Here is an 18,458-nt window from a genome sequence, read left to right as displayed (position 1 = left end):
ATGTTGGTGCTTCCTGCTTTCGTCATGGCCCTCCACATCACCTCTGCGGCCTTGCTGTTCATCGCTACCATCGACAATGGCTGGTGGGTAGATGAGTTTCTTGCAGATGTCTGGAGAATATGTAGCAACCACATGAATTGTACAGGAATCAGTGACAGCTTTAAAGGGTCCTCCATGCTGCAGGTGACCCAGGCCACCATGATTCTCTCCATCCACCATTCTCTGCTGTACTGCCTTCTTTGTCTTCGTGTTCCAGCTCTTCCACCTGAAGCAGGGAGAGAGGTTTGTCCTAACTTCCGTCATCCAGCTAATGTCATGTCTGTATGTCATGATTGCAGCCTCCATTTATACAGACAGGCGTGAAGACATTCATGATAAAACACAGAATTCTATTACCTGACCAAAGGCAGCAGCTATGGCTACTCCTACATCCTGGTGAGGGTGGCCTTTGCCATCATCTTCATCCGTGGCAATGATGTACTCGATACTGAGGAAGCCAAATAGAGTTCCAGAGCTGGGCTGCTTTTGCTGCAGTACAGAATCCACATTCAGATAACCATTTTGTATATAATCATTATTTTTTGTGGGTTTTGTAGCAAACATATTATTTCCTTTAAAAGGAAAGAAAGAAAAGAAAGGGAGGGAAGAAAGGAAGGAATAAAAGATGGATTATTTATTTATTTATTTATTTTCGGGGCAAAAAAAAGAAAAAAGAAAGGAATAAAAGGAAGAAAGAAAGAAAGAGAAAGAAAAAGAAAGAAACCAAAGAAAAAGAAAGAAGAAAAAAAGAAAGAAAGAAAAAGGAAGGAAGGAAGGAAGGAAGGAAGGAAGGAAGGAAGGAAGGAAGGAAGGAAGGAAGGGAAGGAAGAAAGGAAGCCCTGGTTTCTTAGAGTGGGAGAAGGGAATTTCTTAGAGCCAACCGTAGTACTGTAATATCCTTCAGTTTATTGTGGGTCTCTCTCTCATTTGCTGTTGGAGTGTGCACGCCCCTTCGAGCTCCAGTCATTGCTTTCAAGCTGGCTTGCAGCCTTCAAGTACCTGCTGGCTATCTGGAGCTCCCAGACCAATCAGATGCCCCATTGCTTCCCTTTGCTTTCTTCTGCGCAGATGCTATTACTCAGCTTGTTTCTGTGAGGGGTTTGTGGAAACGGCTTGTCAGTTACTTTTGCTGTTCATGTTGCTCATGGGTTTTGTTTTCCTAGTTGCTGGGATTTTATGGAGGAACTTGTGGGAAATGAAAAATCATGCCACTGCTGCTATCTTAATATCCTTTTCATAAATGTCCTCCACTGCTTAAATTAGCCAGAGTTGGTGTTTACTGCTTGCAGCTAAGAAGCCAAACTGATAGTGAACCAAAACTAAGCAAAAGGGGTGGCAGAAGCAAACATTTGGGACCTGATCTATTTTGATGTCTAGCAATAGCTGAGTGGATTTGTACAACTCTTTGTTTCAAGTTTTCAGGGCTGGCGAAGGACCCCCAACTGTTAGAGGGGGTCTCCTCTTCATTCCCCTGCAAACGTAAAGTGACAAAGTAGGACTTCACCATGACAGATCCTTGCAGTCGGCAATGGGGCCATTGTAGACTGAGCAGGAAAGTGGGGTACAGGATTAACCTGATATATACAGGATAGACTAGGGGTGTAAGGGAGAGCAACACCGGGTGATGAGTTAGGAAACGAACACCTTGGGCCGGAGAGAGGTGCCAAAAGTCGAGCGGCAGGAATGCAAAGAGAAGAGACCTGAGATGATGCAAGACATCTCAACAGTACTAGGGATTATGAGGGAGGAGTTAGCAGCTCAGGTCTCAAAGCTGATCAGAAAATAAGCCAATTAAAAGAAAGTTAGCAGGGCACAGTGGCTTACGCCTGTCATCCCAGCACTTTGGAGGGCTGAGGCGGGCGGATCACCTGAGGTCCTGAGTTTGAGACCAGCCTGACCAACATGGTGCAAACACTGTCTCTACTAAAAGGGGACCCCTATCTCAGGAATGTATTCCTTACACAATTCTCATCAAACGTTTCCCAGGTGATACTTAACTGGCATGTTAGAGAAAATAGAGCTTAGCCAGGGTTGAGAGAGCAAGTAAGAGCTCACACTGCAGTGTTCTCAAAGCTGCAGGAACGAAGGGCACACAACATGGAGAGCCACAGCTCAGCAGCCCTGGGTCCCTTGATTTCCAACTCATCCCAGGAAGCTTGCTTGGAGGAAGCCTGCTCAATTTGCATGCTCACCACACAGGAAGCTTCACTACCATGTCTACCTTCACAATCTTCCAGGCCTCTGTCATTTATGTGATTTACAATGTGAAACTTAACAGGCTTTACTGGAATACCTCAGAACAGGCCTGGAATATTCTCTATAATGCCTGTTCTGAGGTATTCCAGTAAAATGACCTCCTATCATTTTCAAAGCAACATCCACTCTGCTTCCTGTACATCTGATGTCTACAAATGGATCTTTTTCTTTTTTTGAGATGAAGTTTCACTCTTGTTGCCCAGGCTGGAGTGCAGTGGCACGATCTCAGCTCACTGTAACCTCCGCCTCCTTGGTTCAAGCGATTCTCTTGCCTCAACCTCCCAAGTAGCTGGGATTACAGGTGTGCACCACCACACCTGGCTTATTTTTAGTAGAGACGGGTTTCACGTTTGGCCAGGCTGGTCTTGAACTCCTGACCTCAGGTGATCCACCTGTCTCAGCCTCCCAAAGTGCTGGGATTACAGGTGTGAGCCACCACACCCAGCCTGGATCTTTTTAATTTCACACTAAAAATCTGCACTTCAAGCATCACAAGAGTTTAATATTGAATTGCCTGCTCTCTAGCTTGTCAAAAGACCAAAAGGGACTATTTCAGAATCTAACAAAAATGCCAGTTATCTTTTTTTTTTTTTTGAGATGGAGTTTCGCTCTTGTTACTCAGACTGGAGTGCAATGGCATGATCTCGGCTCACCGTAACCTCCGCCTTCTGGGTTCAAGCAATTCTCCTGCCTCAGCCTCCCGAGTAGCTGGGACTACAGGTGCGCACCACCATGCCCAGCTAGTTTTTGTATTTTTAGTAGAGGTGGGGTTTCACCATGTTGACCAGGATGGTCTAGATCTCTTGACCTCGTGATCTACCCGCCTCGGCCTCCCAAAGTGCTGGGATTATAGGTGTGAGCCACCACGCCCAGCCCAATTATCCCTTTTTAAGCAATATATTATGTCTATAGAAAGATTGCCATAAACTACAAACCTAGACATTATTACTTTGGCTCCCTGAAGAAATGTCACCAGTCATTTGCTATTTACTCAATGGTACTCAACAGATGATAGAGGAATATAAGCAAATTTATGCATCTGATAAACCTGCACTGAAGACACTTTTCATTTTAGTTCAATGACCCTTAATGATAAAAATTCCTGAGTTTTGTGCCAGAGATTTTCTTTCCTTGACAATTGCTTTGCACTTTTTAATGGGATGCAACAGGAATACAGGCCCCTCTTTTAACCTTGGTGCAGGAAATCTCAGACCTAAACTCAGTGGACCAACCAGCAAAGCACTTTCACTTGCACCCTCACCTCCCCTGTGTGGCTCCTAAAGTCAAGCTGTACTCATTTATTATAGACTATCTCCAATCCACCTAGGAAGCTGGCACAAACTGTATCCAACGGCCATCTTGCCCCTTTCCTCTGAGTTATTGTACCATTGTTACTGTTGTAGCTATGATTAAGCCACAAAAGTCCTCCTCAAAGTAGAGCCCCAGAAAGCCAAGGAGAATTGTGAAAAGCCACTACTTGACTGCTTATTTTTGGCTAAAAGATGCTGTGGACTAGAACAAAGGAAAATTAGCGAGGTGATGGGGGTAATATAGATTTAAAGCAAAAGCAGTAGTAAATGAAGTATTTTTCGAGGGTATTACTCTTTGTTAGAAGGTGCCAAGTTTGGGCTAAGTGGTCACAGGACCACTCCAGACTCTTTCTGCTGACTTTGGCACCTGTTCATTACCCCGGGCCCTTCTGGAGAACTGTGATACATAGGAGGGACAGTGGTGTTAGCCTGGATTCAAAATCCAACTCCAGCACCAATGGGCTGTGCAACCTGAAGCAAATTATTTATCTGAGACTGTTTCTTCTTTTGGAAAATGGGTACTAATTCAAGACCCAACCCAAAGAACCCAGAGCAATGCCAAAAATGCACCTCGCTCCCAGCTACTCTGGAAGCTGAGGCAGGAGAATTGCCTGAACCCAGGAGGCGGAGGTTGCGGTGAGCCGAGATCGCGCCATTGCACTCCAGCCTGGGTAACAAGAGCGAAACTCCGTCTCAAAAAAAAAAAAAAAAAAAAAAAAAAAATGCACCTCGCAGGCTGACTAGAAATACTCTTCCCCCTTCACACACTACCTTTGCCTTCAACCCTGCATTGCCCTCTGCCATTTTACCCAGGTCTTACTGAAACCTCGATTAACACTTCCCATGTGACCTCTGGAATCCTTGTTTTCCCTATTCAAACCCATCTAGACGTGCTCTCCACAAACACACTGCTGTTTGCCATGGCTCCTCGGGGCCTGCCACATTGTCCAGCCTCTGCAGTCTCTTACAATGACCTCCCCTCTGCTCCAGCCAGTGAATTGACATTTAATGTCAATTTAATGTCTAAGAACCAATTAATGTCCCTCCTCCCTCAAAAAGCGATCCCAACTATTCTCACCAACTGAATTTGATCTGTTAATACAGCAATTAATATCCAGATTACAACTATTTGGCGCTTGTAATATGCTTAACTTGATGAATTACTTTTGTTTTCTAAACTAGATCATCGATTTAAGAGGGGGGAGACCATATCCTATTTCCCTACACCTGTTTTGTTTTTTAAGACAACCTTGCTCTGTCTCCCAGGCTGCAGTGCAGTGGCATGATCTCGGCTCACTCCAACCTGTCTCCCAGGTTCCAACAATTCTGCCTCAGCCTCTCACGTAGCTGGGATTACAGGTGTGTGCCACCATGCCTGGCTAATTTTTTAGTAGAGACGGTTTCACCATGTTGGCCAGACTGGTTTCAAACTCCTGACCTTGGTGATCCACCGCGCCCAGCCAATACTTTGTATCTTAAATAAGAGGACAGCTGCTGCTAAAACAGGGATTTGCCCTCCAGTGTGAGGAGCCCAGCTTGGTCCCCGAGGAATCAAGTGGCCTCAGTTGCAGTGGCCTTTGGCACATCTGACTAGTGTAAGCAAGGTGTGACTCGGATCGTGGCATCTCCTATTTTGGTACTAGGATGATTCTGCTTTAGGATCTCAGCTAATTCTATTTTTTATGTAGTTTCTTAGCAAAGACATTTCTTGAAATTGCCTTTCCAGTTTTCCATAGGTTGACAGTGATGTCCCATTTTGGTCACTCTTTTGGTCTATTCCACATTTTTTTCAGAATTAATCCTCCAACTCCATAAATAAATGAAAACCAAACCACACAGTTGGAAATCAAGTTTTGTTTTTATATGAACAGAAGTAGACCATCTAGAAAGATTTCAGTTTATTTAAATTGTTAAGTAGAATATGAAACCGAATTTGTAGCTAGTACCAGAGAATGGACTTAACTGTTTGGTGTTTAATGAGAACAGCTTCTACACAGGATCCCAAGAGACTTACAGAAAAGGGGCAAAGCCCTAATATTAAGCAAATAAAACTCATGTTTCAAACAGATTATACAAAAATTGATTTATACTTCATTTCCCTTTTTTGATATTTAGAAAGTGCAGATTTAACAAAAGGTAGCCATACCCTTTCTATGTACAATGCCGATTATAGTTATGCAAACAAAACAGTCAGTCTGTTATCCAAAAATCCCAGTGTTCAGCTCTCAAACCTTAAGTCATGGAATTGAATAAGAATTAAAGAGGGTTAAAATAAAAAAGCTAAAGCCACATTCCAGATAAAGGTAAGCAACAAATACATTAATCTAACAACAGTAGGTTTAACCTAAATTTTCAAAAAGCTTAACATCATTTTTTTTAGTGGAAAATTAGGGATTATTTGGCAATGCTGCTTTTTACTAGTAGTAAACAATGATAAAGTCAAGTGTGGGAACAACCTAAGAATAACAACCAGTGAGGCATATAAAACTGTTTTTAGGGCACTATCTGAAAAATTTGTGGATTTTCATAGCAGATACATCCCTATGTTGTTTGCTTATGTGAGCCAAGAGGTCATTAAAATGCTATTCACGACACAGAAAGACTTCTCAGTGGAAGCTGCTGTCCTAAACTCAGCCTCTGCTAGAAATGAATCATGCTATTCACAATTCTTTCAACAAAGGTATCATCTTAGGACGCTAGCAGCATAGCAAACTTAATTACCCTATCCTAATGATAAGCAATGAAGCAAAACTAGAAAAAATGCAGTGAAAAAAGGACAGGGTTAGAGATAGCTAGAGATCTTATCTTTACATGAAAAGCCTTTTGTTGTCCTTTTTCCAAATCCATGGTAATACAAGTTTCCCAAAAGGATGTGAAGATAGGACTTAGAATTAGTAATACTCTAAAGTATTTCTAAATCTTAAGGTAAAGACAACTTAACACTGAAAAAGTGTTCTTGAGGCCAAATCTCAATACATTTGGCAAACATGTTAATAAAATTCACTCCTCCTTTTTCTTTTTTTAAAAAACAACCTGTACTGGGCTACCAAACTGCTAGAGGAGTTGCCAAAATGGAGACTACTCAAATTTAGGTTAAGAGGTTCATTCTAGGAAAGTGAATAGGCTATACACCTAATTAGAAAGACAAACCACAAACACCCTCCAAACACTAGTGCATGCAGTTAACTCTTCCATTTCATAAACTCAATGGATACACATGAAGGGAAGAAAGAGAGGAGGAAAAATAGAATATAGAAGTAAAACAGCGAATGAAGGAATCTGGGGCAGGTTTTAGGGCAGAGAGCAAATGAGGGGGAAGACACCAATTAACTGACATAGGAGAGTAGGCAGTTAGAACTTATCTTCTGGTTTACCTACCAAGTTACATCAGTGCTTTATATTAAACTTGATGAACCTACTAGTTTGTCCCTTTCACTCTTAAATAACTCATACCATGAGGTCGTGGGGGAGGGAGAAGCAAATAAAGCAGCATGCAGGAGGGAGACGTAAGGAAAAAGTGGCCAAGGAGAAGAAATGGTGGCAGGAGTAGTTTTAAATATCAAGGCCACTTAAAACAAGACTCAGCAAACCAAAGCTATCATTTCTGCATTACCCTTTGTTCTCAATTAACTACTTTGAAAATTACAGCCAGGCAAACCACAAACATTTTAATGGTTTATGTTTGGATGATATGTCTCCTGCACATGCTTCCACCAGAACAAAAAAGGAAAACCAAAGAAGTTCCTTTCCACATAAGGCACAGGACAAAATTAATCCCATTTATATAGTCAAGGCGAAAATGAGTGTTTTCCTGACTTTTGTTTGTTTCTTTTGCTATCACATGTTTATAGATTATAGGGACTCAAGCACATTATCCATGACAGAAAATTCCACTGTTGTACAAAATAAAATTGTTAATTCTACCTTTATTCTTATACAATTTGCAGAATAGAGTTGAAATGATTGCTATAGGTTTTAATGTTGATAAGAACTGGACTATAATACAACTGAAATGCAGTGGTGAGCTGAGCAAGTACATTTAAAAATGAAGTCACAGACATGATTTTTCTATACATTTTTTTTGTTTGAAGAAAATTATGATAAAGTCAGCAAGCAGTCACAGATGAAAGTACAAATAAAATAGGTGGCTTGGATAGTTAAGATGAGAAACAAAAATATCTCTTTAGAGTTAAAAATGGACAGAGTGGTTTATTTTGCAGCAAGAAGAGAAAACGGGGTGGTGGATGGCAACTGATGGACAGGAGAATGCTCAGCAACATTTGCTCTTCCAGCCTGTCACGCCTCCTCCACTGCTGATATCTACATTTTCACTGTTGGGCTCTTTTACAGGGGTCTGCAACAAACACACAAGGAAAATAACCCGTGAAAAAACATTGCCATGGATAAAATCAAGATTCAACAGCAATATTCTCATAAATGTCAATTTATGCAACAAAATACAACTACAATCACATGAGATAGGTTCCCCTCCATGCAGAGCAAAGATCTGGAAGCTCTGTTTTGATCTTCATTTTGCCTGCTTCCTCCAAGCTGTGAAATATTGTAGACATCTCCTGGCATCCCTTTATAAAGCTTCTGAAATCTCTGCTCTAACTCTTAAATAGATTTTGTTATCTTATAGCCCTGACCTCTGAATATGTTTAGTACTTAAAAGGCATTGTGAAGCAAGCTGTATAAAACCAATGTTGGGTATGTGTAACGTCACAGAAATAAAACAGTTCTTCTCTGTTTAGTTACCTGCCTTTTTAGACTAATTTTGTTATTGTACCATAGTTTTTAAAAGGCACTCTCAACTATGATTAAGTAAAAAGGGGTGGACAAGATGTAGTTATCTAATTCATGTTAAAAATGGTTACAGATGGCTAAGCACAGTGGCTCATGCCTGTAATCCCAGCATTTGGAGAGGCCCAGGTGGGAGGATCGCTTGATGGGCCAGGAGCTAAAACCAGCTTGGGCAACACGGCGAGACTCCCATCTGTATAAAAAATTTTTTAAATTAGCTGGATGCACTGGCTCAAGGCTGTAGTCCAGCTACTTAGGAGGCTGAGGCAAGAGGATCACTTGAGCCCAGGAGTTCAAGGCTGCAGTGAGCTATGACCACTCCACTGCACTTCAGCCTGTGCAACAGAGCAAGAGAGTAAGACTCCTCCCAAACCCCCCAAAAAGACACAGAAAAAATCCCAAAGGAGATACAACAAAATACTAACAGTAGCAACCCTTAGGTGGTAAAATTATGTTTGATTTTATTCTTTTTTTTGTTTTTGTTTTTTGAGATAGAGTCTCCCTCTGCCACCCAGGCTAGAGTGCAGTGGCGTGATCTTGGCTCACTGCAACCTCCGCCTCCCAGATTCTAGCAATTCTCCTGCCTCAGTCTCCTGAGTATCTGGGACTACAGGTGCATGCCACTACATTTCATCTGTGTTGCCCAGGCTGGTGTTGAACTCCTGAGCTCAGGCAATCCACCTGCCTCAGCCTCCCAAAGTGCTAGTTGGGTAACAGGCATGAGCCACCGTGCCTGGCTGATTTTATGTTATCCTTAGTATAATTCTGTTTTTTCTTAACATTAAATATTACTTTGAAAATCAGAAGGGCTGGGTCTAGTGGTTCATGCCTATAATCCCAGCACTTTGGGAGGCTGAGTTGGGTGATCACCTGAGGTCAGGAGTTTAAGACCAGCCTGGCCAATATGGTAAAACCCTGTCTCTACTAAAATTACTAAAATTAGCCAGGTGTGGTGGTGCATGTCTGTAATCCCAGCTACTCAGGAGGCTGAGGCAGGAGAATCGCTTGAACCCAAGAGGTGAAGGAGGCTGCAGTGGGCAGAGACTGTGCCACTGCACTCCACCCTCGGCGACAGAGTGAGACTCCATCTCAAAAAAAAAAAGAGAAAGAAACAAAAAATAAAATCAGAAGAATACAGTATTTTAAAAGGGTAGGCCTGTACTTTATATATAAAAAGTATTTTTAAAGTGATAACTTACAGAAAAGCACATAAAGCTGAAGTGTAAGCCTGATGTATTTTTAGTATATATTGGCAAACTACCAGATCAGGATAGAGAACATAATATTCCCAATAAAGCTCCCTTTCCTGCCAGTACTGCTCTCTTCAAGCTACCCAATATTTTGATTTCTAGCATCTATCATTTTTTTTCTGTTCCTAACCTTCACATACATGGAACCATAGGTGAATATATTCTTTTGCATCTGACTTCTTTCACTCCGTATCAAGTCTCTGAGATTTACCTATGCTGTTGTATAAAACAGTAGTTCATCACAACATTTTGAAAGCTAGGATGTACCTGAGAACTTATTCTCTCATGTAAACAATATAAAGTTAATAAGGGCTTGTGTAGCCCAAGCGGGAAAAAATTAAAATATTTTACAATCTCAAGTAGCCTAAGAGAAGCCTACTTAATTCATGGGTGACATTGTTACGTGCCCTTAGATCTCACCTACCTACTCCGGATTCTTCTCCTCCATGTATGTTAAAGCAGCAAATTATACATTACAAAGACCTTTGTGGGGTTTCCTGTATAAGTGACTTTGCTCCTAATATAGATCTTTGAGAAAAATGTAAAGAAGAATAAGAGGCAGACCAGCACCCAGCAAGAAAAAAAGTAGAGTTGCTTTGGAAATACTCTCTCTGGGAACTTCTACATATGGGTCAGGTGCAAGACACATGGGTAACCAGGAAGGCCCTTACACTGATTTTCTTAGCATCTCACTGACTTTTTAGAATTTAACTTAGATCCTTGAAACAGACTCTAAAAAAGGGTATCTCTTGCAGAGCAAACTCTTTTAGAGTCAAAATATTAATTTATTAAGTTCAAGTTGAGTTTTAATTAAGTTTATTAAAAGTTTTAAGCTGGCTCCTAGCTAAGAATAAGAAAAGGCCAATCACCAATAGAAAAATTGGGCAAAGGAATAAACAAAAATATTTACAGAAAAGGAAATGTAAAAGTGATTCTTAAACATATGTGTTTAGGCCAGGCACAGTGGATCATGCCTGTAATCCCAGCACTTTGGGAGACCAAGGCAGGTGGATCACCTGAGGTCAGGAGTTCGAGACCAGCATGGCCAACATGGTGAAATCCTGCCTCTACTAAAAATACAAAAATTAGCCAGGTGTGGTGGTGGGTTCCTGTAATCCCAGCTACTTGGGAGGTTGAGGCGGGAGAATCTCTTGAACCCGGGAGGCAGAGATTGCAGTGAGCCAAGATCATCCCACGGCACTCCAGCCTAGGCAACAAGAGCGAAATTCCATCTCAAAACAAACAGACCCACCTACCTACCTATGTTTTTAAATGTTCAGCCTTACTCAGAAATTACCTGCAAATTAAATCTACATTTTTTAACATGTTAGACTGGGAAAGATCTGAGTCTTGTAAATTCACTGTGCTGGCCAGGCTGTAACATTCTCATATACTGCAAGTGGGTGTGTAAATAGGTATAACCCTCAGGACAGACTCTGGCAGCATCTATCAAAATTGCAAATGTATGTACATGTACGCTCTTTGGCCAGTTCTCAGAATCTGTCCTTCAAATGTATGTGCATGTGGGAAATAATTTAAACTTAAGATTACGTGCCACAAACACAGCTTATGTGTAAGTAAGTTTGAAAATAATCTAAATGTCCCTCACTGGGAGACTTGTTCAATTATGATATAAATATTCAAAGGAATAGCATATAATTATTTAAAAAGTAAAATTATTTTACTTATAGTAAGCGAAAAAAGCAAAGTGACAATCAGTGGAGTGTGTTATCTGTTAAAAGTAAAAGGTTATGGGCAGGGAAGTGGGATAAAAACATATTCATATTTACTCAGAGTAATAACTGAGAAATTAATTATATCTGTTACCAGGCGAGTAAGGGGGAAATGAGGAATTGGCAACTGCTATTGAGGGAACTAAAGGGAACATGCTGGGAAATTTCTGTATCCTTTTTTTTTTTTTTTTTTCATTTAAATGTTTGAAGCAAGAGAATGAATTATGTAGCCAAATAATTACGTTAAAAGATGTTTTAAATTGCTTTCATTCTAAGTTAATTCTAACATGAAGCAAGTTTACATTTGCTGTTTTAACTCATAACGTCACCACATTTAAGTGTATGAAACAAAACTGCTACCTAGTATTTGGGCCTGCTTACTTGGGGAAAACTCTAGACCACACTGGTCCAACCTGCAGCCTGCATGTGGTCCAACACAATAAATTTGTTAACTTTGTTAAAACATAAAAGATTTTTGTGTGTGGTTTTTTTTTTTTTTTTTTTTTGCACATGAGCTATGGTTAGTGTATTTTATATGTGGTCCAAGACAATTCTTCCAGTGTGGCCCAGGGAAGCCAAAAGACTGGACACTTCTGTGAGTCTAGACTGAGATCTTTATTAACATACTCATATTTAAGCTTGAATAATGACAAGGAAAGCTCTACCTCACTGGGCACGAAGTTATATATATAATGACTATATAGCACTATTAAAAAAAAAAAAAGAGCTAAGACTGGTGAGAAGATCAAAGGACATAGTATAAACAGAAAGTAAGCAGAGCTGGGCACAGTGGCTCACACCTGCACTCCCATCACTTTGGGAGGCCGAGGCAGGCAAATCATGAGGAAAGAAGTTCAAGACCAGCCTGGCCAATATGGTGAAACCCTGTCTCTACTCAAAATACAAAAATTAGCCAGGTGTGATGGTGGGTGCCTGTAATCCCAGCTACGTGGGAGGCTGAGGCAGGAGAATCACTTAAACCTGGGAGGTGAGGGTTGTAGTGAGCCGAGATCGTGCCACTGCACTCTAGCCTGGGCAACAGAGCAAGACTCTGTCTCAAAAACAAACAAACAGTAAGCAGAAACCATGAAGACCAAAAAGAGAAAGGACCCAGAGTCAAGAGTGTTTCACTAGGTTCTGTGGTAACTCTTGCCAGTCTTATCCTGGTCTTTAACTCAATTGTGAATACTAGATAATGTCTCCTCCTGAGAGATGACATAATGACACCTCCACCAATGTCTGAAATATAAAGTACCTTCTGCCAATTTTAAAAAAAGCATTTTTCTACTTCTTTTATTTCCTTTATTTAATTAAAAATACAATTTTGGGCACATGGCTCACACCTATAATCCCAACACTTTGGGAGGCCAGGGTGATAGGATTGCTTGAGGCCAGCAGTTCAAGGCCTGCCTGAACAACATAGTGAGACCCCTATCTCTACAAAGAAATTTGAAAATTAGTGGGGCATGGTGCTGTGTTCCTGTGGTCCCACCTACTCAGAAGGCTGAAGCAGGAGGATGGCTTGAGCCTACGAGTTCAAATCTAGCCTGGGCAATATAGTCAGACCCCATCTGGGCACAGTGGCTCATGCCTGTAATCCTAGCCCTTTGGGAGGCTGAGGCAGGCGGATCACCTGAGGTCAGGAGTTTTAAAAAAAAGAACAGAAAAAGAAAGCCAGGCTTGATATAGAGTACCCCTGTGGTCCCAGCTGCTAGTGCATCACTGGAGACAAGGAGTTTGAGGCTATAGAGAACATAATCACACTTGCCAACAGCCACTACACCTCAGCCTGGGCAACATAGTGAGACTCTGTTTCAAAAAGAAAACAAAAAAAAGCAGGGGTGGTGGTGGAAAGAAACACAATTTTTCCTAGTTATATTCTTCTATTTTTTTGTTCTTCAAAAGAACAATAAATAATATAGATTCATTTTCTCAATGAATTCCAACGAGTTTTACCTTAACTCAATTGTGAAAGACTGTCCTTTTAAAAAATCTTAAAATCATTTTTATAATTCAAAAAAGGAATCTGTTGAAATTTCAAAATGAAACTGCCTATAGTCAGTAAATGAATCTGCCCTATGATCCCTACCCTTACCACCATCACTCTCTTAGAGTGAGTACTATTTAGAGTTTGGTATCTACCTTCCGGTTCTCTATTTGCTAAAAATAACAAAATGCTATCTGTGTGTACATATGTGTGTCTGATATCATAATCTTGCAAAATGAGATCACTCATGTATTATATCCTAATTTGCTTTCTATCATTCAATACACTATAGAGATCCTTTATACTTTTTAAAATTGCTGTCTGCCTCTCTCATTCTCTGAAATCAAATTCAATTTTTGATCTGACTGGATTCTCATAGAAAAACATCTCCTAAAGCAGTAGTCCCAAAACATGATATGCAAGGAAGCTGGGAAACTCAAAAGGGTACCAACTCTATTGCCCCCTTGAAGAGCAATAACCGATGACTGTTTTTTCCAGTTTCAATATTCAATTGTAGTTAACAGATACCTACAATATTTAACTCTAAAAATTAGGTTCCTTTGTTTTAATGACTATATAACAATTTACTTCAAGGTAAATATCTCAACTTGATTTCTTTTAACTGCTCAGAAATTTCACTAGATTTATATGTGACATAATACCTCTATTACAGCTAATGTTTTACAGATATCTGTCCTTCCAAAGTGGAGAAAGAAAATAAAATTGGTTAAAAAAAACTGAAAAACAAACATCTACCTTTTATTTACAGGTTGGTTTTAGAAAAAATATTAGTATTTCAAATATAAAAATAGGAAGGTTACCAAATTTAATTACAATTTCTCCTATACAATGTCTGCTTCTATTTCAGGATGTGTGTCAGATTTTAACTGTATTTATTTGCATTTAAAATTATAACAGATTGACAGAGAATTCAGGACTCATAACCAAATCCATACATTATATCTAGACACTTAAGGGAAAATATGAAAATCAGATTTCCTAATTTGGCTACATGTTGCTTATACTAACAAATATTGAGTCACAAATCTTAAACCCAAAAATAAACCCGAGGTAAAATGAGAATTCCTCAAGATCACATTTTAAACATTATTTATGTTCTTACATAATAGATTTTATTCCATCCATACAGCATATGTACATGCCCTTTATTTGTGTGAGAAGTGACTATATGGCAGAAGAGCAATTCTGTGGCAATAACTACATAACAGAGTCATTTCTTATCTTAAAATTTCCTAAATTATCTATGAGAATGCAAAGGACTCATTAAGAGAAATGAGTCCAAGAGTAAAAAAAGCTAGGAAAGATAAAAGGCTGGAAAAAATAAGGGAACTAGGGACTAGACAGTGATTGTGGAGCTAAGAATATTGTTACCACTGACTAGATCCTTCAGATTTCTACATGGCTTTCTGTTTCCCCAGTTCCTTATAGCAGAAGTCCCCATGGTGATCTGAGGTGGGGTAGTTTCATCCAGAAACTACCCTCCAGGATGGTCCGTGGAAGAATTATCTTGGTGCCAACAAGGTTGGGGACTGCTGCCCTATAAAAACAATACCACCAACACTCAAATCTGTATGTAAATTCAGCACCTCAGAACAGACAAACTATTCAACAGAGACACTCAGGTACCCAGCAGGAAACAAAAGCAGGAACTTACCTTTCGAAGGATATCTTCAGCTAACGTGAGGAACGCCTTTTCAATGTTTATGTTTGCTTTTGCGCTAGTCTCAAAAAACCTAATACCATGCTCCCTTGCAATCTAAAACAGAAACAAAGTATCATAAAATTATCAAGCATGAGTTGCCAACTGCTGACTTTAACATCTTAAATATTAATCTTATTCTGAAGGCAGTGATCCCAACTAGAATATGTAACACAGATTATTTCAGCAAGTCAAACTCTTTCATAAAACACACAAAAGAAAAGTAATCAAAATAATCCTCTCCTTACCCGAAAAGTTTATTTCAGATATTCTAAATTAGATATTTTACTCTGGGGGCAAACTTAAGAGAAGCTCAACATGACTTCTCAGGGTCTAATTTCTGCTCATCACGGGCTCTAGATCGTCACATTTTAGAATCATACTAATTGATAAAATTCCTTAAAGTCCTAAATTTAAAAACTGAGGATTACTGACTTATGTTTTTCTTTCTTTGTAGTTTAAATAAGGCTAAAAATATTATGGACACATTTTATTCTCCCATACATGTTAAATATGCACTGAAAAAAGTTCACTCAAATGACAAAATATTATTTCCAACAAGCATTTTAAAAACTATGTTATTAGCTCAGTGCATTCCATCACTATTACTATAAAAATAACCAGAAGTAGCATTATCATTATAAAGAAAGAGCAGAATATTTGTTTCATTCAGATTTGTACCTGTTCTCCTTTTCCTTTAGGTACAACTCTTTTGTCATCCATGTCACATTTGTTTCCTAGTAACATTCTTTCCACATCTTCATTGGCATGCTAAAAGGAAATACAATTTTACTTTTACACACTACCATGAACTATGGTGTAACAGTCTTCAAAAGTGACATTATTCTCTTAGAGTGTCATTTCTATAGAAAGCAGTCACCCTAAAACCACCCCATGCTAAAAGCCTACACAAATTATTAGATTACCTAGCAAAAGAGACACAATTCCCAAGACATATCCATGTCAAATACTATTTCCTCCCTGAAGGAGGCTGTCTGCATTCTAGGTGTATTCTTTCTCACCAAAAGAGACGATACAGGCAAAGAAACTTGTATAATCTAAATCCAGGCTGGATCATTTCAGATTTTATAATGCATACTACCCTACAGAAGTCTTAACTAAAAGTTTTACAGAGCCCTTAAAGTCTCAAGTAGCTACACTGCTATGGCACAAGGAGGTCCATGCAGAAAAATCAGTTAACATCAGTTAACATCAAAATAATCTTTTGTCTTTTTTTGGAGACAGAAATTCATCTGTTGCCCAGGCTGGAGTGCAATGGCATGATCTTGGCTTACTGCAACTTTCGACTCCCGAGTTTTTAAGCGATTCTCCTGCCTTAGCCTCCTGAGTAGATGTGAGTAGCTGGGACTACAGGCGTATACCACCACGCCAGCAAATTTCTGTATTTTTGGTAGAGATGGGGAGTTTCACCATGTTGGCCAGGCTGATCTTGAACTCCTGGCCTCAAGTGATCCATCTGCCCACCTCAGCCTCCCAAAGAGTTGGGATTACAGGCGTAAGCCACTGAGCCCAGCCGAAATAACATTAGCTGGGGGAGTCAGATTTCAGAACTTACTGCAAATCAGAAAGTGTGGAACTGGCGTAAAGACAGATATACAGACTAATGGAATGGAATAGAGAGCCCAGAAATGAACCCTCACATACTTAGTCAAGTGATCCTCAACAAGGATGCCAAAATCAGTCAATAAGGAAAGGACAGTCTTTTCAATAAATAGCACTAGGAAAACCAGATATCCACATGCAAAAGAGTGAAGCTGGATATTTATTTCAAACCATATATAAAAATTAACTCAAAATAGATCAAAGACCTCAAACTATAAAACTCTTAGAAGAAAACACAGAGAAAAGCTTTAGGACACTGTATTTGGCAATGGTTTCTTTGAAATGATATCAAAAGCACAGGCAATAAAAGGAGCAGATAACTTATACGTCATCAAAGTTTAAAACTATTGTGCAACAAAGGACGCTCTCAAGAGAATGAAAAGGTACCCAACGAAAAAGAGAAAATATTTGCAAATCATGTATTTGAAAGGGAATAATATCTAGAATATATAAAGAACACCCAAAACTCTTAACAACAACAAAAAATGACAGCACTTCGGGAGGCTGAGGCAGGAAAATCACCTGAGCCCAGGAGTTTGAGATTAGCCTGAGTAACACTGTGAGACCTCAACTCTACAAAAAAATTTAAAAAATCAGCCAGGCATGGTGGTGTGCGCCTGTAGTCCCAGCTACTTAGGAGGCTGAGGTAGGAGAATCACTTGAGCCTGGGAAGTTGAGGCTGCAGTGAGCCATGATCATGCCACTATACTCCAGCCTGGGGAATAGAGCAAGACCCCATCTCAAAAGCAAGCTAAGGATTTGAATAGACATTTCTCCAAAGAAGACATACAAACAAACAATATGTACATGAAAAGATGCTCAATATCAGTAACATTAGGAAATGTAAATCAAAACCACAATGAGATACCTCTACATACCCATTAGTATGGCTGCTATTAAAAAAAAAAAACAACAACAGAAAACACATGTTGGTGAGGATGTGGACAAACCAAAACCTTTGTGTACTGTTGGTAGAAATGTATAATGGTGCAATCACTGTGGAAAAGTCTGGTGATTCCTCAAAAGGTTAAACATAGGATTATCATATGATCCAGCAATTCCACTTATGGGTATACACACAAAAGAATTTAAAGCAAGGACTCAGGTATTTGTACACCAGCGTTCACAGCAACATTATTCACAATGTAAAAGGGAGAAGACAACCCACATATCCAACAATGAATGAATGAATAAACAGAACATGGCATATAAAAACAATGGAATATTATTTAGCCTTAAAAAATAAAGTTCTGACACATGCCACAATGTAGATGAACCTTGAAAACTTTAGGTTAAATGAAATAAATTACTTACAAATGAACAAATACCATATGATTCCACTTATGAGATACCTGTAACAGTCAAATGCATAGAAAATACAATGGTGACAGTTGCCAGGAGCTGGGGAAAGGGGGAGACAGCAATATTGTTTAATGGACGCAAAGCTTCAGTTCAGAAAGATGAAAAAGTTCTGGAGATGGATGGTGGTGATGGCTGCACAACAGGAGAATGTACTTAACTCTACTGAACTATACACCAAAATAATGGACAAAATGAAAATTTTATATGTATTTTATCATAATTTTAAAAGGTACTCAAAAACAACAGGCTGAGCACAGTGGCTCATACCTATAATCCCAACACTTTAAGGGGCCGAGGCAGGAGGATCACTTGAGCCCAGGAGCTCAAGGCTGGAGTGAACTATTATCACTGCCACTGTACTCCAGCCTGGGAAAC

The 18,458-nt window shown here is 39.6% G+C and overlaps 1 protein-coding gene and 1 pseudogene across 1 annotated transcript in view; one reads left to right on the top strand and one right to left on the bottom strand.

Annotated features, from left to right (window-relative positions):
* Positions 1–556, top strand: LOC100394548 (epithelial membrane protein 2 pseudogene; annotated as a pseudogene).
* Positions 557–5,444: 4,888 nt separating this feature from the next.
* The window catches only part of RAB10 (RAB10, member RAS oncogene family), a 93,143-nt gene continuing 80,129 nt past the window's right edge, over positions 5,445–18,458 (bottom strand). Inside the window, exons 4-6 of the mRNA XM_002757962.5 lie at positions 15,780–15,869; positions 15,054–15,155; positions 5,445–7,959 (exon numbers count right to left, since the gene is read on the bottom strand). Of these exons, the coding sequence (XP_002758008.1) occupies positions 7,876–7,959; positions 15,054–15,155; positions 15,780–15,869 (276 nt within the window). The 3' untranslated portion in view covers positions 5,445–7,875. The remainder of the gene's footprint in view (positions 7,960–15,053; positions 15,156–15,779; positions 15,870–18,458) is intronic.

Source organism: Callithrix jacchus, chromosome 14, assembly GCF_049354715.1.
Source record: "Callithrix jacchus isolate 240 chromosome 14, calJac240_pri, whole genome shotgun sequence".
In the NCBI taxonomy this organism is placed as follows: domain Eukaryota; kingdom Metazoa; phylum Chordata; class Mammalia; order Primates; family Cebidae; genus Callithrix; species Callithrix jacchus.
The sequence above is the reverse complement of the archived record's forward strand: the minus strand, read 5'-3'. Positions and strand labels throughout refer to the sequence as shown.